This window comes from Littorina saxatilis, linkage group LG8 (genome assembly GCF_037325665.1).
Source record: "Littorina saxatilis isolate snail1 linkage group LG8, US_GU_Lsax_2.0, whole genome shotgun sequence".
Classification (NCBI taxonomy): domain Eukaryota; kingdom Metazoa; phylum Mollusca; class Gastropoda; order Littorinimorpha; family Littorinidae; genus Littorina; species Littorina saxatilis.
This window is the reverse complement of record NC_090252.1, coordinates 8,571,181-8,590,499: the sequence shown is the minus strand read 5'-3', so window position 1 is coordinate 8,590,499 and position 19,319 is coordinate 8,571,181. Positions and strand designations below refer to the sequence as shown.

Genomic DNA, 19,319 nt, shown 5'->3' with positions numbered 1-19,319 from the left:
ACTTAAATGAAACTTTGGCAGTATTTGTATCAATCATTTGTCTGCATGCATGCAAAGTCGGGCTGCTTTAACAACAAAAAGTAAGTCTATAAACCTATGACGAGTTTAAAAATCATGGGAACTGTATTGGATCATATGATTGAACAGATTTTGAGAATGTTCAGTGAAAAGATAGAGCCTGCTCGAGGGAAAGAACTGTTGATACACGATTGCAGACACCCTTGCTAACACTAACATGCGTATATTTTTTTAAGTTGTCTTCCTTTGAAATATTCCACACAGTCAATGATTACGCGAAAGGAGAGTACAACATGTATTTTGCTTTTGATTTTGGAAAACATTTTTCTCCTGTAATGTTGATAATTGTCATTCTGATAATCATCGCTCCACGGCTTTCGCCAGTTTCTCTCTGACAGCATGCTAAATTATTGCGCAAATCTATTGTAACCGAGTGCCGAAACACTACGATCACCTCGGGAAGCGAAGTGCAATCAAACAGGATTGAAAATGTTAGGGCTAATTTCTTCGCCCTATAAAAACTGTTATGCAAACCCGAAGGTTTCCATGAACATACAGACAATCGGAAACCACCAGACTCCATCACAAACAGAAATCCACAATACACCGGTGTTGACTTAAAGGCCAACAACTCGGGTGCAGAGTCTGCTGTGAAAGGAGCGGTAGCCTCCCCTGTCACAATCGCCCCCGTTTGAATGAACTTCGTCCCGAAGTTCCGAACCGGGGGACCACTGTCCATCCCAAGTTCGCAGAATGGGAACAGCACGAAAATGTTCAGTGGTCATATTATGCCATTACCTGAACATATCATGCCGAGTCCCATCCCTGCTCGCAAGCGCCAGATGTAACCGAGTGCCGAAACACTACGATCACCTCGGGAGGCGAAGTGCAATCAAACAGGATTGAAAATGTTAGGGCTAATTTCTTAGCCCTATAAAAACTGTTATGCAAACCCGAAGGTTTCCATGAACATACAGATGATCGGAAACCACCAGACCCCATCACAAACAGAAATCCACAATACACCGGTGTTGACTTAAAGGCCAACAACTCGGGTGCAGAGTCTGCTGTGAAAGGAGCGGTAGCCTCCCCTGTCACACTATCAAAACAAGAATACAGAGTTATCTCCCATATGTTTTTCGCGAGCACTGATCTAAATTTGAGATCAGTGTTCGCAAGACAAAAATGATTGCAGATTGGCCGACTTCGACAGTGATCTCCGTTCTGTTCTTCACAGTTATGATAAAGACATCGTTCTTTGGTCAAAACAAGTCGAAAGTTTGAGACTGCTGTCGGAAGGAGACCGTGATATATGATTGCATCACTCTCAACTGGTTACAGAAAATATCGTCTGCACCGGCAGGCACCGAAGCCAAAGTTGATTATCACGTGACACTTTAGAGTTATTTGCACAGTATATACATCCGCGAAAGATAGCTCGCCTGAAAATTTCTTACATATCACTTCCTTTGTAATTTAAAAAATTACACAACACCATGAAAAATCATTATTGACGATCGCGAATCTGCTTATATCCATAACACATTACGAAAAAATCTAAATATGTAAAAAATCGATTTCCTCTCCAGAGAAGGAAAACTAAGGCATCCTGTCAGGGATAGAATAAGACCCGAAGGGATGTAACTCATTTTTGACCTGAGTTCAGGATGGATAATTGTGTGCAGTGTGGCATCTGGATTTTGTGTATGTTTCCTTTGTTTATCTGTAAAAAGAAATTCTGAGCACTTGATTCATGGATTCAGTTTTTAAAATGTGAATGTGTGCACTACTGTGTGATTAAACAAAAGTGTATTTTCCAGTTTAGTGACCTAATTAGCAGCATAACTCAACAATGAAAATTTATATGAACAATTTTATTTGTTTGCATGGAAAGAGATCGGGTCAGATACTTTATCGAGAGCTAAACAGTTTTGATCTAGCTGTAATCTTCTTCTTTTTTTTCTTCTTTTTTTAAAATTTTTTTTACAAATTTTCAAAACAGGACTAAAATATTACGTCTCCAATGAGTTAAGATCATTTAATGGCAAAGACAGTTGAAATAAATGGACTCGCGAATAAATGTTTACTTATGGTATGTCACATTTCAATATATCACATAAGGTGATTACGAACGGTTAGTTACTTCTAACTAACTAACCACACCACGATCCACTCTCGCAGTCATACAAATAAATATAATCAACAAAAGTAAAAGTTTCAGACGCCTGTTTATGTAATATCACGCCACCTCCCTCGAGACTTAACTCCAAAAGATGTTCTTTTACGTTCAAAACGTAAAAACAAGTGGTCACTGACAAAAAATGCCAGTTAAAGTACAGAAAATAATGATAACACGCTGATCCCGTGTATAGTTAAGAAAGTCACTGATCTGCCTTAAAGTGCTAGTTCATGCAGGTGTCACACACCCCACGTTGTCACCACTCGAGTATAATCATAAATATAACAGATGACTTGGTGGTAAGAAGGGTGCAAAAGACATGGTGCAACTTAGCTTTTTGCCATTGAGTGGGCGGCCCGTGATTAGTCTATAGTCTCCACAACTGCTCCGTCGAATGTAGTGCCGGCTGGCGTGGCAACGAAGCAGGGAACAGTGGAGACATCAGGCGCCTCACTCAGTCGCTGAAGGTCCTCCCGTAGTCTACCAGAAAAAGTAGAGTTGTAGCTGGTAGGACGGCGACAGCGACAGCAAATCACCAGTACATCAGGTTAGCTGGTTACATCACACCGCGGACGATCCGGTTACAGCATCCCGCTCAGCATAGAACGTAGTAGATATACGTAGGCCGTAGAAGAACAGCAAGCAACGGAAGAAAGGTAGGCTGCAACAAAAAGCATCGGTGCACTAAACATGCCACGCTACCCCTCAACCTCCACATTGAAACATGTCACCTTTACATATTTCATCGAGCACGTGGGCCTGCACAAACGAAATTTTACAACAACAAATCAGCTATTTCCTTCCTTCTCTCTATATCTGCAAAAAACATATACAGATTAGTATTTTAGCGTCACAAAGAGCAAATTATGCGCTAACCTGGAAAGAACAACAGAAAGTATTTCATTCCACAAACACAGACTCGTCCACAGCGTTAAATAATGATTTATTACCTCAACAGCCTAATGTAGGTAGCTCTCTCTTTTAAGCGAAACCGCTGAATCCTTATACGGTAGAAAACCTTCCCCGCACAGCGATCCGTCCGTCCGTCAGGCAGCATGTAAACAGAAAATGTGACCCTCCACCACGAAATGAGTCGCATGTCACCTCGCGCGGTTCTGCGCTAGGCTTAATATATGTCCGGGGAGTGTCTGGTAACAGTGTGAGGGTCACCTTAGTCACAGGCTTATAACTCAAACAGTTTTCGCTCTTTTCTAAAACGGTTTTCACCACTGGATAGAGCATAAAAAACTCTGTAGGAAAATGTAAAAATATGAAAATCTTGCAAAGGTGACATGCGACTCATTCCGTGGTGGAGGGTCACAAATGGTCTCTACTTGAAGTCCCTTTAAGCCCTACTGTGCACGCAGAACGGCACGTTGACAAACAGTGCAGAAGTCAACGCGTTGAAGACCATCAAACTTGTAGGAAAATAAGACACCGACTGCTCTCTCTAGCCGCCGAGTTTCGAGTGTCCAGTTAACATGTCTCACACAGACAACCTTGACAAAATCACGTGACTCACCTTGTCACGTACCAAGTTCAGCTATCGCCAGTTTTGCCCCGACAGCAGAAATCACCCACGTGAAACCCGTGCAACACGAAATCCCCGTGTTCGCTATGCTCTGTCAGCTAAAACCCACAGCCGTTGACAGAAACCACAGGCGCTTTCTGTCGCAATTCGAGAAAGGCACCCCACAGAGTGGCACTTTCTCGATCCATGTCACTAAATCGTGACATGGTACGAAAATCGGTGCAATATGTTTTTAAAGCCATTGGTTTGAATCCATGTCGGGTGTAATATGACCAACTTGATGTGAGAATTTAGAGCCGGCATCCATGTCCATTTCCCCGTGCCACCGCCGCGGCCGATAAAGACCACGGTTATTCTGCCAAAAGTGGAGGAAGCTGATTACACTTACACGCGTAATGCATTTTGTTGCTACTAACGTTCCTCTGAGAGGAAGGAACCCGAATTTCTCTGCGAAAGGTAAATAGGGTAATGAAAATGAAATTGAAATGATTTGTCCCCATACACAGTCGAGACGGTCTGGTGAACGTAGCCATGTACACATTTAGACTGCGATGGGCTGGTAGTATAGGTTCTTCGTTGCTGCCCTACATGCCAACCGGTGTAACACGAGAAAATTACTCCCACGAGATTTTTACTCTGGAGTAAAAATTTCGTACGAAAATGTTACTCCCTTTACGAAAAAAATACTCCCCCATTACACGAGAAAATTACTCCCCACGACAGATGAGTTCCTAGTAAACATTTCGTACAAAAATGTCACTCCCCTGACGAATAAAAAACGAATAAATTACTTCACCCGAACACGAGCAATTTAACTTCCTATGCCAGGTGTACGAAATTTTTACTCCCTTGTCCCCTGTTAGTCTTGGTAGTGGAAGGGGTGGAGGGAGGGTAGCGCGACATTCGTTTGTGCGAGATCACATAATTGGCATTACCCCTTCGCCCGCATCCCATTTTCGCGTGCGAGATTTTTACTGGAAGTAAAAACAAGTCACGTAAGGCGAAAATACAACATTTAGTCAAGTAGCTGTCGAACTCACAGAATGAAACTGAACGCAATGCAACGCAGCAAGACCGTATACTCGTAGCATCGTCAGTCCACCGCGCACGGCAAAGGCAGTGAAATTGACAGGAAGAGCGGGGTAGTACTTGCGCTGAGAAGGATAGCACGCTTTTCTGTACCTCTCTTTGTTGTAACTTTCTGAGCGTGTTTTTAATCCAAACATATCATATCTATATGTTTTGGGAATCAGGAACCGACAAGAAATAAGATGAAAGTGTTTTTAAATTGATTTCAACAATTTAATTTTGGTAATAATTTTTATATATTTAATTTTCAGAGCTTGTTTTTAATCCGAATATAACATATTTATATGTTTTTGGAATCAGAAAATGATGGAAAATAAGATGAACGTAAATGTGGATCGTTTTAGAAAAAAATATTTTTTTTTACAATTTTCAGATTTTTAATGACCAAAGTCATTAATTAATTTTTAAGCCACCAAGCTAAAATGCAATACCGAAGTCCGGGCTTCGTCGAAGACTACTTGACCAAAATTTCAACCAATTTGGTTGAAAAATGAGAGCGTGACAGTGCCGCCTCAACTTTCACGAAAAGCCGGATATGACGTCATCAAAGACATTTATCAAAAAAATGAAAAACACGTTCGGGGATATCATACCCAGGAACTCTCATGTCAAATTTCATAAAGATCGGTCCAGTAGTTTGGTCTAAATCGCTCTACACGCACGCACACACGCAAGCACAAACGCACGCACACACGCACACACACACATGGGGAGTAAAAATTTTGTGGAGGGAGTAATTTGTTCGTGCCTTGGGGAGTTCTTTTCTCGTACGAAAAATTTACTCGGAGTAAGAATTTCGTACGGAATTAGTACTCCGGAGTAAATTTTTCGTGGAGTAAAAATTTCGTGTTACACCGGCACAATGGGCAGTAAGTGTGTGTGGGTTGATAGAGTCATGAACATGAAACTGAAATGATTTTGTTCCGCAGACAGTCGAGACGGTCTTGTGAACGTTGCCGTATACAAGTATACACGGCAGAGTGGCAGCATCACAAGCAAGTCATCAGATAGGGCGGTGGATGGTCTTCTTGGGGAGCGGTGTACCAGAGCCATTCCAGAAGCTGAGACTCACGTGGCATGGTGGATGGTGGACCTTGCCAATTTTTACGACGTGGAAGCAGTTAACATCCACTTGATTGTAGCCGGTGGGTGAATACAAAAGCTCTTCTTCTTCTTGTTCTACTTCTTCTTTTTCGTTGGTGCGAGGCATTCGTTTTTTTAGTGTGTGTGTGTGTGTGTGTGTGTGTGTGTGTGTGTGTGTGTGTGTGTGTGTGTGTGTGGCTGTTTCTGTGTGTATGTGTGTTTCTGTTTGTGTGTGTGCGTGTTGTTGCATTTGTTGTTATTGTTGTTGCTGCTGTTGATGATGTTGTTGTTGCTGCTGTTGATGATGTTGTTGCTGTTGGTGTTGTTGGTGCTGTTGTTGCGGGGCGGGGATATAGCTCAGTTGGTAGCGCGCTGGATTTGTATTCAGTTGGCCGCTGTCAGCGTGAGTTCGATCCCAGGTTCGGCGGAAATTTATTTCAGAGTCAACTTTGTGTGCAGACTCTCTTCGGTGTCCGAACCCTCCCCCCCGTGTACACTACATTGGGTGTGCACGTTAAAGATCCCACGATTGACAAAAGGGTCTTTCCTGGCAAAATTGCTTAGGCACAGTTAATAATTGTCTACCTATACCCGTGTGACTTGGAATAATAGGCCGTGAAAGGTAAATATGCGCCGAAATGGCTGCAATCTACTGGCCGTATAAAATTTCATCTCACACGGCATCACTGCAGAGCGCCTAGAACTGTACCCACGGAATATGCGCGATATAAGCGTCATTGATTGATTGATTGCTGTTGATGATGTTGTTGTGGCTGTTGATGATGTTGTTGTTGCTGTTGATGATGTTGTTGCTGTTGATGTTGTTGTTGCTGCTGTTGATGATGTTGTTGTTGCTGTTGATGATGTTGTTGTTGCTGTTGCTGCTGTTGTTGCTGTTGCTGCTGTTGATGATGTTGTTGTTGCTGTTGCTGATGATGTTGTTGTTGCTGTTGCTGATGATGTTGTTGTTGCTGTTGCTGCTGTTGATGATGTTGTTGTTGTTGTTGCTGTTGATGATGTTGTTGTTGCTGTTGATGATGTTGTTGTTGCTGTTGTTGCTGTTGATGATGTTGTTGTTGTTGCTGTTGCTGCTGTTGTTGTTGCTGTTGTTGCTGTTGCTGCTGTTGATGATGTTGTTGTTGCTGTTGATGTTGTTGTTGTTGCTGTTGATGATGTTGTTGTTGCTGTTGATGATGTTGTTGTTACTGTTGTTGCTGTTCGGTTTGTCTATTTGTTTTTGCACAAGTTGACTTTTTTCGTGTATGAGTACCGGCACGGTTGGCCTAGTGGTAAGGCGTCCGCCCCGTGATCGGGAGGTCGTGGGTTCGAATCCCGGCCGGGTCATACCTAAGACTTTAAAATTGGCAATCTAGTGGCTGCTCCGCCTGGCGTCTGGCATTATGGGGTTAGTGCTAGGACTGGTTGGTCCGGTGTCAGAATAATGTGACTGGGTGAGACATGAAGCCTGTGCTGCGACTTCTGTCTTGTGTGTGGCGCACGTTAAATGTCAAAGCAGCACCGCCCTGATATGGCTCTTCGTGGTCGGCTGGGCGTTAAGCAAACAAACAAACAAACGTGTATGAGTTTTTTCTTGACCATCTAGACAGTCATACTCCCCGTTTGGAAGTATGTCCTGGGGCTTGTCCAACCATTGTCTGTTTACTTGCTCTTGACATTCCAGCTGGTGACAGTATGTGTGAAATCTGTCTGCTTGCTCTTGACATTCCAGCTGGTGACAGTATGTGTGAAATCTGTTTGCTTGCTCTTGACATTCCAGCTGGTGACAGTATGTGTGAAATCTGTCTGCTTGCAGGAGGAAACGGCTTAAACGGAGAGGTGAGAGTTTACCTCGAGGATCCCATCGACGTCCTGGTGAGGGAAAGGGGAAGGCCAGGGACCTACGTTCCTGTCGGCAGTTTCCTCGCGTACGACACCGCGTCGCTATGTTTTAGTTACGATAATGAAAGGGAGGCAAAGGGTCTCCGACGCTGCAATAAGGTCCTGCGAGGTCGCTACGTGTTCATGACGCAGAATCAAAGTGACCTTGAACTCTGCGAGATGGAGGTCATGGCAAAAACCTTGCGTACGTATACATTGTGGAACTCTACAATAAACGATGTTCGGAATTCACTCTGCAACTCTTTTATTTACCCGAACAGGACCCCACCGTGACCTTGAACTTTGACAACATCAGCCAGACTGATTCTCATTTCATTATAAAAGCATGATGTACGAAGTCCGGAAATAACTATGTCGGGTTTGTATGCTTTGTGAAAGGGTGAATACTTTTGCTTTGTGTCATAATTTCCCACGGTGTCATTCTACTAGGCCAGTCACTATAGCGAGGAAGGGTGGGGGGGGGGGGGGGGGGGGGTTCTTAAGCTTGTGGACAAGGAGTACTCGTGGAAAGTTTACCTCAATAAAAGCAAAAGTATTCACTTTTTCGCAACCCATATAATCAAAAAACAAGAATGGTAGGTAGTTAAGCTGATCCCCCCCCCCCCAAAAAAAAAAGAAAAAAAAAAGGTAGGTAATTGGAACGTTTATAATTGACAAAACAAAACGTTAAATTTACCAGTACGACGACCCAATGGTCTTTGAAGCAGACAGACAGACAGACAGACAGACAGAGACAGACAGACAGACAGACAGACAGACAGACAGAGACAGACAGACAGACAGACAGACAGACAGACAGACAGACAGACAGAGACAGACAGACAGACAGACAGACAGACAGACAGACAGACAGAGACAGACAGACAGACAGACAGACAGACAGACAGACAGAGACAGACAGACAGACAGACAGACAGACAGACAGACAGACAGAGACAGACAGACAGACAGACAGACAGACAGAGACAGACAGACAGACAGACAGACAGACAGACAGACAGACAGACAGACAGACAGACAGACAGACACTTATGATACACTAATGAACTTATCTCGAGGTCGTGTGGCTACTCGCTTACAACATGGCGGCGAAGTTACTTTATCTTATCTTGAGATAAGTTCATTACCTGTTTTGGTTTTTTGTTCTGAATGTTGGAAGTCTATCTGTTTCTGGATTTTTCAACCCAACAGACGACGGACGTAATGGCTTGGTGGTAAGATGCCGGCCTCCAAAGCGGAAGGCCACGCCTGGTGGGTTAAGGTGGAGATTTTCCGATCTCCCAGGTCAACTTATTTGCAGACCTGCTATAGTGCCTTATCTCCCTTCGTGTGTACACGCAGGCACAAGACCAAATGCGCGCGGAAAAGATCCGGTAATCCATGTCAGAGTTCGGTGGGTTATAGAAACACGAAAAATACCCAGCATGCTTCTTCCGTAAGCGGCGTATGGCTGCCTAAATGGCAGTGTAAAAACGGTCATGCACGTAAAAATCCACTCGTGCAAAAACACGAGTGTACGTGGGAGTTTCAGCCCTCGAACACAGAAGAAGAAACCCAACAGAGTGATTTCCGAACATCGTCTATTTTGCGTTCAGGATGAAATGAGATTCAGTCTGGTTGATGTCGTCAAAGTTCAAGGTCACGATGGGGTCGTGTTCGGGTGAATAAAAGACAAAGATTGTTGCTTTCTACTGGATCGTGAAAATGTTGCCAGTTCAAAGCATTTAGTACTCCTCGTCACCGATGTTCTTGGTTGTGCTCCGTAGTCTGACAAGGTCAAGTAAAGGTCAGGTAGCGCCCCCATATTACAACTTGCTTAAGGAATGAATAGTACTTCTCGTTTCCATGCCTTCAACTGACCGTAATGCCTAAAAATATGTTGTCCTGAGTCAATTCTCATGGTCACAGCGTAAATGTGACACAGCGGAACTCAATTTAGCAAAAAATATCTAATGGAAATTGGTTGAGAATGAAAGCCGAACCCTTGATGGATGTTGCTTGCAGTTCCCGATCGAAGATTCGGTCTTCCACCGGACCCCCTGAACCTTACCTACCACGCTGACAGCACAAGTGTTGGTACTGGATGGAATGTTACTCTCCAAACGGTCGACACCTCAGTAAGAAAATTGTTTTGCAGTTTGCGCTTTTTTTTGTATTAAAAGACTTCAAAGAAATACTGTGTTAACGTGTAAACAAAGACGACGAAACTTACAATTAACGACGTTTCTACGAAATTCGTCTTCGTTCACACGTGAGTACAATATTTTGTTAAATTGGTATGTATTGCTCTTACGCGGTTAACATTAGGTCAACATTTGAGGACAGGCAAGAGAGACAACAACATACTTTAAATTGTATAATGGCATCCTAAATAATGATTTTACCTGTTTTAAAGCATACTGTTACTGTTATTTCTACACACACACACACACACACACACACACACACACACACACACACACACACATATATATATATATACATCCGCCTATAGGGCGACCATTGTAAAAAGGGGTTTTATGGCTACCAGTGCTATATCCGTTGTTTTTAAAGCAATATTAAGTAAATTTTATAATTACATTTGCTAAGTGACCTACACCCAATAGTCATGAATTGACTTTGAAAATCAGCCAAGATTAAGATATAGGTGTTTTACACCGTCGCCTTAATGATGATGATATGTTTACACTCAGTTAAACAAATATTTGTATAAGTATCGTGGTTGTCTAAAGACCCTTTTTTGCAAAGGACGGCCTAAGTCTCAAAATCACTTATTCAATGTTGTGCTCAAACGGTAAATCCCAACTTGATGCGATTTACAAGCAAGATACGTTAGGCACTGTCTCCTCGATAGCACATGAGGTCAATGTTGTCAGGCCAATGGAATTGGAGAAAAAGACGCCAAAAGTTAGGGCGACCGACCAGGGTTCCACACAACCCCAAAAGTCAAGGGTATTCATACCCTTTCAGGAAAAAAGTAAAGGGTTTTTATACCCCTTCCAGATTTTTCACAGGGTATGAGTGACAATCGGTGTATCCATGAAATGTCATTATTTTCCCAGAGCGTTTTGTGAGGCATTTTTTTGAGCAGGCGACAGCACCGGATAGGCTAAAGCAAACAGTGCCATCGAGATGATCAGTTTAAAGATATCGCGCAGTTTGAGGACAAGGGAGGCAACCTCTGCTTCACGGCGTGTCAGTGTCGACAGAGGAGTGGCACGAACACGGCGTGTACTTTAGTGGTCTCAGTAGAGCAGGCGGCCTGCGTGCTGTTGCTTGTAAACTAGCAAAGGCTATTCCCTTTCAGCGTTTGACTCGTACGTTTTTTTTACCTCTTTGGAAGAAAACAGTTACGTATTTATAGCTCTTCAGAGAGCATCTCGTACGTGATTTGGAGGGTCAAAGGGTATTATACCCTTAATTCTACGTGATGTGGAACCCAGCCGACTTTCGGTCGCCCTAAATCGAAAGTGTTGTAAAATGGGGGCTTTAGGGCGACATTTGGTCGACCTAAGTCGGCTTAAGATTTATACACACACACACACACACACACACACACACACACACACACACACACACACACACACACACACACACACACACACACACACACACACACACACATACACACACAAACATACACACACACACGCACACACACACTCTCACAGAAAGAAAGAGTTGTGACAAGAATGTAAGCGCATATTAGGGCGAACATGGATGCAAATATAAAATAGTAATCTTTATGTTTGAATTTAGATATACATTGTGAAACAGTTCAATAATATACAGCTCAAAGAGCTTGGATTTGTTATTTGATTTGCGCCTTGTAAGCTTTAATTTTTATTATAATCATTATTTTTATTTTTTATTGGTTTCATAAGACCTTCTGTTTGCACCATAGACTTTTGTTTTCATTTTAATGGCATGTGTTTTTCATATCTATTACAGAAATTTGACACCCCAGTTTGTAAGTCTCTCTCTCTCTCTTTCTCTCTCTCTCTCTCTCTCTCTCTCTCTCTCTCTCTCTCTCTCTCTCTCCAAAACTTTGAAACTTTGAACCCACCACAACAAGCAGTCAGAGTGTTCAATCTGGGTATGTGAGCTAAAGGCGGGATGGTTTTATCTCCGGTAATAGCCTGGCCAGATCGGAAAGGCTGAGCCGACTTATTTAAAGGAGGATGCCGTGAATCGACGGGTGCAATTATGGCCTTGTGAATAAGACGCCGGCCTCCTTTGCGGAAGTTAGAGTGTTCAAATCAAGGTCGCGCCTGGTGGATTAAAGAGATTGTTCCGACTTATGTGTCAACTATGTGCTGCTAGTGCCTTGTCCCCCTTCGTGTGTACTCGCAAGCACAAGACTAAGTACGCACGGAAAATATCCTGTACTCCATGTTCAGTTTGGTGTGTTATAAAAAGAAAACAAAATATAAGGGGAGGTAATTATGGAACGCCAAAGCTGACTTCTTACCGGGTAAAATCTACCGGTAGATTACAAAATCTCTGCACTGGATTGGAACCCCCAGCTGATCACTGCTTGTGCGCAGTTTGGTACATGTAGATAGTTTCTGATGCGGACTGTTACCGAAGCCTAACTGTCTCTCTCTGTATCTATGTATATATCTCTCTCTCTCTCCCCCCTCTCTCTCTCTCTCCCCCTCTCTCTCTCTTTCTTTCTCTCTCTTTCTCTCTCTCTCTTCTTTAGCCAATCAAATGCAGAAAGGTTTAGATTCTACCCAATAAAAAGTCAGTTTCGGCGCACAAGGGGCATTTTCTATCCGGTAGTTTGATAAGCCAATGCCTGAGCTTTCTGCTCGGTAAAAATGTACTGGGTATCTCAGGTTCCCATTGGCCCAAATTGTATACCGGTATTGTTAAGTGAGCCAATCCAGTGCCGTAAATTTGCCAATCTACCCGGTAGATTTACCCGGTAAAAAGTAAGTTTTGGCGTTCCATAGGTATTCGTCACACCTTTTTAACGGCACTTGATCGCACGCTGGCGCTGTTTGAGCTGAACGTCGCCTTAAATACCTTTCATCAAACTCAGTTTCGATCCGCCAAAGACACGTGACGGCTGTGATGGTATAGGACCTCCCACTCGCCTCTTCAATCGCTAGCTGCGTGATGCCTCCGGTATTCTATTTATGTTTGGATTTATGTTTGGATGCTTGTGTCCGCATGTGGTCGTATGCAATGGGGTGCCTCGCTGACCGTGCGTCCCTCGAATAGTTGGGAAGCGTCGAGTGGCGGTGATTTCCTTTGATAAGGGTGGGTGTGCGCATGCGTACAGAGCAAGGCGTTCTAACTTGGTGACGTGAATAGCAGTTACAATCGGAATTTAGAGCCCTTTAGCTCAGAAGATGATGGCCACTAAAGCCACTTCAAATGTCCCACTACACTTGAATACCCTTCAAGGATACAAAATATTTAAAAAAAAAGGTAGGTTGTTGGAACGTTTGTTATTGACAAAACAATACATTCACAACAACCTACCTTTCTTGTTTTTTGATTCTGAATTTTGGAACGTTGGCAGTCTCTTTGTTTTTGGATTTACCCTTCCAGGAGATAAAGCTTTCAAGCTTCTATAGTTGAAAGTCACAGAGATTAATTTAGTGCTGAAAGGACACGGGATGTGCTACTGCCGCGAGAAACAGAGCTACATCGCAGAACTGTACGTACAAAAGAAAAATGTCTGTTTGTTGCAATCAGATAACAAAGTTTTAATGAATTGAATTGAATTGAACTGAGATATAGACGCGTCGTGCTTGTGATGTTTTACTTTTAAGTAGTAATGGTCGAAGCGAAGACCCTGAGTGCTTTATGGAAGAAGAAGAGCCTATTTTCTACTCTGCAGTATGCGGTCCCACGTTGTTGGCGGCGGCCACGTTCATACAAAGTCCGAACTACCCCGAGAGCTACACGGCGCGTGGCTATGCGTACATGTGTCAGTGGATCGTTCCAACCAACGCCAATGGGACGTAAGTCTCTAATCATTCTTCCTAAATAGTAGCGATGTCTCCTGTGATCATTCGCGTTATGTTCTGAGCACAACATTAGATAAACTCTTCCTGAATAGTAGCGATGTCTCCTGTGATCATTCGCTTTATGTTCAGTGCACAAAAGTAGATAAACTTCGAGTCAGATCGAATGAGCTGCACGCACGTTATAACGTTCGTTGTGACGCACAAGAGAACCAGGTAATATATAGATATTTCAGTTTATGTGTGTGCACGTGGTTTTGTGTTTTTGTTTTGTTTGTTTGTTTGTTTGTTTGTTGTTTTTGTTGTTGTTGTTGTTGTTGTTGTTTTTGTTGCTTTTTGTGTTTTTACTTAATGTGTTGTTAAAGTCATGCATAACAGCAGCAATAACAACAACAACAACAACAAAACACACACAAAAACTCTTGCAAAACAACACCGATTCGTTTAAACAATACCATTTTGTAAATACATGTATCGGCAGAGAGGCCAGCTTCAAGGTTTGTGGAAGTTCTCCTCACAATAAACAGGATTGACGTTTGTTGTCCTTCTGTCCAAAATGATAACCATATATATGTACGAATGGTTTAACTGTTATAAATGTGCAGAGAGGTGTTATGAGGAATTTATTTGGTTATTCATCTTTTTTCTCCCTTGTCATGGATATGTTGACAACCGTGCAGGACGGTGGTGGAAATAAAAGATTTAAATCTGGCGCCCAAAGACTCTGAAGGAATTTGCTCGGAGGACGCCTTGCTGTTGAGCAACTCTATAGGCGAACAACAGACACTGTGTGGTTCCGTGCGGAACGACAGCTTCTTCACAGGTGAAACCCGAAAGAGACTGCCGTTTGGAAATCGTAACGCAGCAACAACAACAAATAATATTGCAACATTTTTCGTACCCTCATTGAAACATTAGTTCCCTTATCATTTCATTCAAACCTTCCATGACGTCGTCGTTAAAAGAACTTTACTTAGCCATCTGGTACATTTTTAGGGTCAAAGATTTCTTTGATTTCAAAGATCTCGCGTGACAGCCGCCAAAATAAGGGTACACCCAAAGTCAATCCGTCGAATTCGTAATGGACCAATCTAAAAACCAATGAAAATTCAGGATAGGCATATCTCGTTTATGTTTAGACACGAGGAGGAAAATCAAATCGAGAATGTATTCAGAACATATTGTTTTGTTTGGCAATCTTGTGTCTTTCTTGTGTAGCACTACAACTCCTGTTGATGCAGACGTCAACCGTATGTGCGGTCAAAGACGGTGTTTTGCGTCATCAGTGCCCTACGTGATATGGGACAGTCGTCGGGGGCACGTAAAGGGGCACGTAAAGGGGCACGTAAAGGGGCACGTAAAGGCTGCGGAGGCAGAGAAAAAGGGAAAAAGAGATTGCTTTATGTCCTACAGGCTAAATATTTCGCCTATTAAGGACAAGATATGGTTATATGATTATATGATTCGAGTTTTACGCCCTCGCGGCTTTTGACGAGATACACACGTGTTTAGGTGGTATCAGCCATCTGCACTTATGGTAGAATGACCAAGATCTTTAACGTGTCATTGTGGTGACACAGGGGTGGGAGATGGGTCTGCACATAAAGTTGACCCGTGTCCGTCCCGGCCCGGATTCGAACCAGCGACCTCTCGATCACAAGTCCAGTGCTCTACCACCTGAGCTACCCGGGCCCCCAGGCAGAGACCCTTCTCCAGGCTGTTTTATTGGGGGCCGTCGACAAGAGGTCGAGGAAGCTCATCTGCGTCCATTCTTTGACGTTGTCGGTTCAGCTCTTCTGTTGTCTTCCACGTCTGCGTCCTTCCTCGACTATTTAATACCAGTAATACGATGCTCTTGATCAAGCTCCGAACGTAGTCGTTGGTCTTGTGCTCGGTAGCTCTGCAGCCAGATCAAATAAATGCGGGGCTTTACAAGAGCGGTGTAAGTTACATTTGAGCATGTATCACTGGTGTAAATATTCATCAATGGGAATGGCGTAACACACGAAATACTCAAGATAGCCAAACAAAACTACCTACTGTAGAAAGGTATAAGGTTTGACTTTCTACTCGCATGTCAAAGTTGCGATGTTCTGGTTTTTTTTAAAGAAGCTCAGGGAACTTCTGTGCCAGAAAATTATCAGTTATGCACAGAACTCAAAAACACGAATGAAATAACAGAAGAGGGTAAACGCTGTGAGCACAGAAAGGTATTCTGTGTATAGCCTACATCCGTGCTACTAGTTAAGAAGAAGAGTGACACGGAAGGAAATCATGCATGGGACTTAATTGCTTCTTTGAATTGTGTGTGTGTTGAATGTGCAGTGAGATCAATTGCGGGCGACTTCTTCTACGTGACCCTCATGGTTCGAACATCCAGCAATGCGTCTGCCTTTGTTCTTCGTTCTGGCTTTCACCTCCATGTCTACAGCTTTGCTGGTTAGTTCAAACACACCATTAATCTTACTGTCCATGTCTACAGCTTTGCTGGTTAGTTCAAACACACCATTAATCTTACTGTCCATGTCTACAGCTTTGCTGGTTAGTTCAAACACGCCATTAATCTTACCGCCCATGTCTACAGCTTTGCTGGTTAGTTCAAACACATCATTTATCTTTCCGTCATCTTGTTTTTACTCGAGCAGATTAAAGCCCCAGGATGTCTCAAATGGTTTACAAAACGATTTAATCTTCTTATGAAAAAAGCAGTTCTAACCTTATGGAACACACTTGCAATAGCATTTAATGAAACAGTTCGTTTGAATTGTTATTAAGCTCGCGTAAACCACACACCAGATTTCGTGGTTTATTTAACCCCTGAGCCTTCGTGAACCCATGTGATCTACTTTCCTTTTTTCACAATTTAGTCGTCACTTTGTGATTTCAATGCGAGTGGCTGTATCTGCAATAGCACGTTATTGTGTACCTCTGATTCCAAAACGCAACAAATGGCTGCGAGTCACACGAACGTATCGGCGGTGGCTGACTTAAAAAAAAGCGAGCGCGATGCAAAAAAAAAAATCGTCTGCTTTGAGACACGACCTTTCGTGAACTGCTTCCGGGCTATTTTTTTTTAAACTGTCAAAATTTCGAATTGTACCTCCGAATAGTCAAAAGCCATCTTGTAAACCACAGCCGTTTGTTTCGTGCATAGTCAGAGGTACATAATAACGTGCTATTGCAGATAAGCTCACATCGAGTCGCATTCAAATTACAAACTGACGACTACATTGTGAAAAAGGGAAAGTGGATCACACGGGTTCACGATGGCTCAGGGGTAAGATAAACCACGCAAAAATAAATTCTTTGAAAATGGTTCGCTCTTTACGTAGGGCACCTAGGATGTTCTCAAGCGGTGAGTGTTTAAACAAAGGGTGTTTGTACTTAGTCTAAAAGCCTGACAGTATCTGTGATGGTTTACGGGAGGCTTACTGTGCCTTTAATGGTGACATCGAGCAGTAATTAATGGCGTTTCGCGTCAGCACTCGGTGAAACGTCTGAATTTATTTCAAGTCGCGGAAATCGTTGCTGTCATTTCAGGTAAGCTGTTAAGAAAATTCACTAAATGTGACATCAACGAATGCCCTAATCATCTAAAAATTGCGGACACTTTTGAGAACATTTTGACATATTGTGTATGTGTGTGTGTGTGTGTGTGTGTGTGTGTGTGTGTGTGTGTGTGTGTGTGCGCGTGCGTGCGTGCGTGTGTGTCTTTGTGCGCGCCTGTGTGCATGTTTTTGTTTGTGCGTGCACGTGTGCATATGCACGTACTTTCAGGTGAAGTTCAAGGTAATGGACAAATAAGTAGCCCAGGGTTCCCAGAGTCCTTCCCACACAGAACTGTTTGTCGCTGGACTCTGACTTCTAACACCAGCACTCTGGCAGTCTTCACCTTTCTTCACATCAATATCACCAAGCGTGGTAAGTCAACACTGTCAATTACTACACCTGTTATCAAACAGGTGTTTGTTATCATGTGTTTTGTGAAATGTCTCAATAACGTTTGTGGTACAACAAAATCATGCTTAGAAACTTTAGAGATGGCTTAACTGCATTGTACGCATGTTTATACCCTCACGGTTAATGCGGCTCGTTCATGGATTACGAGCAATGTGAAAACGGAATGTTAAAATGTTAATTCGTGGCATACTTAGCATTTCCGGCCACTGTGTGGTCCAAGCATCCTGTTTTCTTGGAATACAAATGGAATAACCTCCTCAAACTCTTCAGAAAAATATATAATTGTCTTCTAGGTTTGGAAGTTCTATGTGTGCATTTTCAACATTATTTTTTTGCCTCTGTGACGAAATATAATATAATATACAGACTTCTAACTCTTTTTGTAATTGAATAATTATCTCTCGCAGATTGTAGGCAAGGAGGGGTTATCATTTTGTGGACAACTGATGATGGGAGCAGGGAAAGGAAATTTTGCGATAGAGATGATGCCTTGGACCCTTTTACAGGTTAGTTGTTTCCGACAAGCATTTCCCTTGTACGCACTAGAAGCCGGAATAAAGGTACCGGGTATTATTTTAAGGGAGTCCTGCGACGCACTAAACCTGAAAAATGCGGGTCACGGGACGCACTAAAACTGAAAAATGCAGGTCACTGGACGCAGTAAAACTGAAAAATGCGGGCCACTGGACGCACTGAAACTGAAAAATGCGGGTCACGGGACGCACTAAACCTGAAAAATGCGGGTCACGGGACGCACTAAACCTAAACAATGCGGGTCACGGGACGCACTACATATCCATGGGTACCGTGGGTTCTGCTTTCAGACAATGTTCACCCACAACTGTAGGGTCGCATTATCACCGCGGTCATCTATATGAAATGACCATAATGTTTTTGTGAAGGGTTCTGAGAACTTCCAAAAGTCGACATGTCATTGACATTAGTGCACCAGTGTCACGTTTCAATATATCACTTAAGGTGATTATGAAACGGTTAGTTACTACTAACCAACTAACCACACCACAATCCACTCTCGCAGTCATACAATTAAATAGAGACAACAAAAGTATAAGTTTCAGACGCCTGTTTATGTAAAAACTCGCCACCTCCCTCGAGACTTCACTCAAAATATGTTCTTTTTACGTTCACAAAACGTAAAAAAAACAATGGTCACTGACAAAATGCCAGTTAGAATAGAAAATTATAGTAACACGCTGATCCCGTGTAAAGATAAGAAAATACGACTGTTCTGCTCCAAAAGTGCTAGTTCATGCAGGTGTCACACACCCCACGTCGTCCCTACTCGAGTATAATCACAGATAACATAAAAGACAACGGTGGTCAACGGGGTGCATAAGACATGGTGCACTTAGCTTTCTTTCGCCACTGGGTGGACGTCCTGTAATTAGTCTTTTAGCCTCCACAACTGCTCCGTCGAATTGAAGTGCTGGTTAGCGTGGTGACGAAGCAGGGAACTGTGGAGGCATCAGGCGCCGCACCCAGTCGCTGGTTAGCTGGTTAGCCGGTTCGCTGGTTAGCCGGTGTGCTGGTTAGCGTGGTCCCCCAGAAGGCAGCCGAA

At 43.0% G+C, this 19,319-nt stretch overlaps 1 protein-coding gene across 1 annotated transcript in view; it reads left to right on the top strand.

The window, feature by feature from the left end:
* LOC138972712 (uncharacterized) overlaps positions 1-19,319 on the top strand; it is a 320,338-nt gene that overhangs the window by 274,081 nt on the left and 26,938 nt on the right. Inside the window, exons 14-19 of the mRNA XM_070345367.1 lie at positions 5,747-5,962; positions 7,714-7,983; positions 9,804-9,916; positions 13,654-13,777; positions 14,461-14,603; positions 16,106-16,219. Coding sequence (XP_070201468.1) covers positions 5,747-5,962; positions 7,714-7,983; positions 9,804-9,916; positions 13,654-13,777; positions 14,461-14,477 — 740 coding nt within the window. The 3' untranslated portion in view covers positions 14,478-14,603; positions 16,106-16,219. The remainder of the gene's footprint in view (positions 1-5,746; positions 5,963-7,713; positions 7,984-9,803; positions 9,917-13,653; positions 13,778-14,460; positions 14,604-16,105; positions 16,220-19,319) is intronic.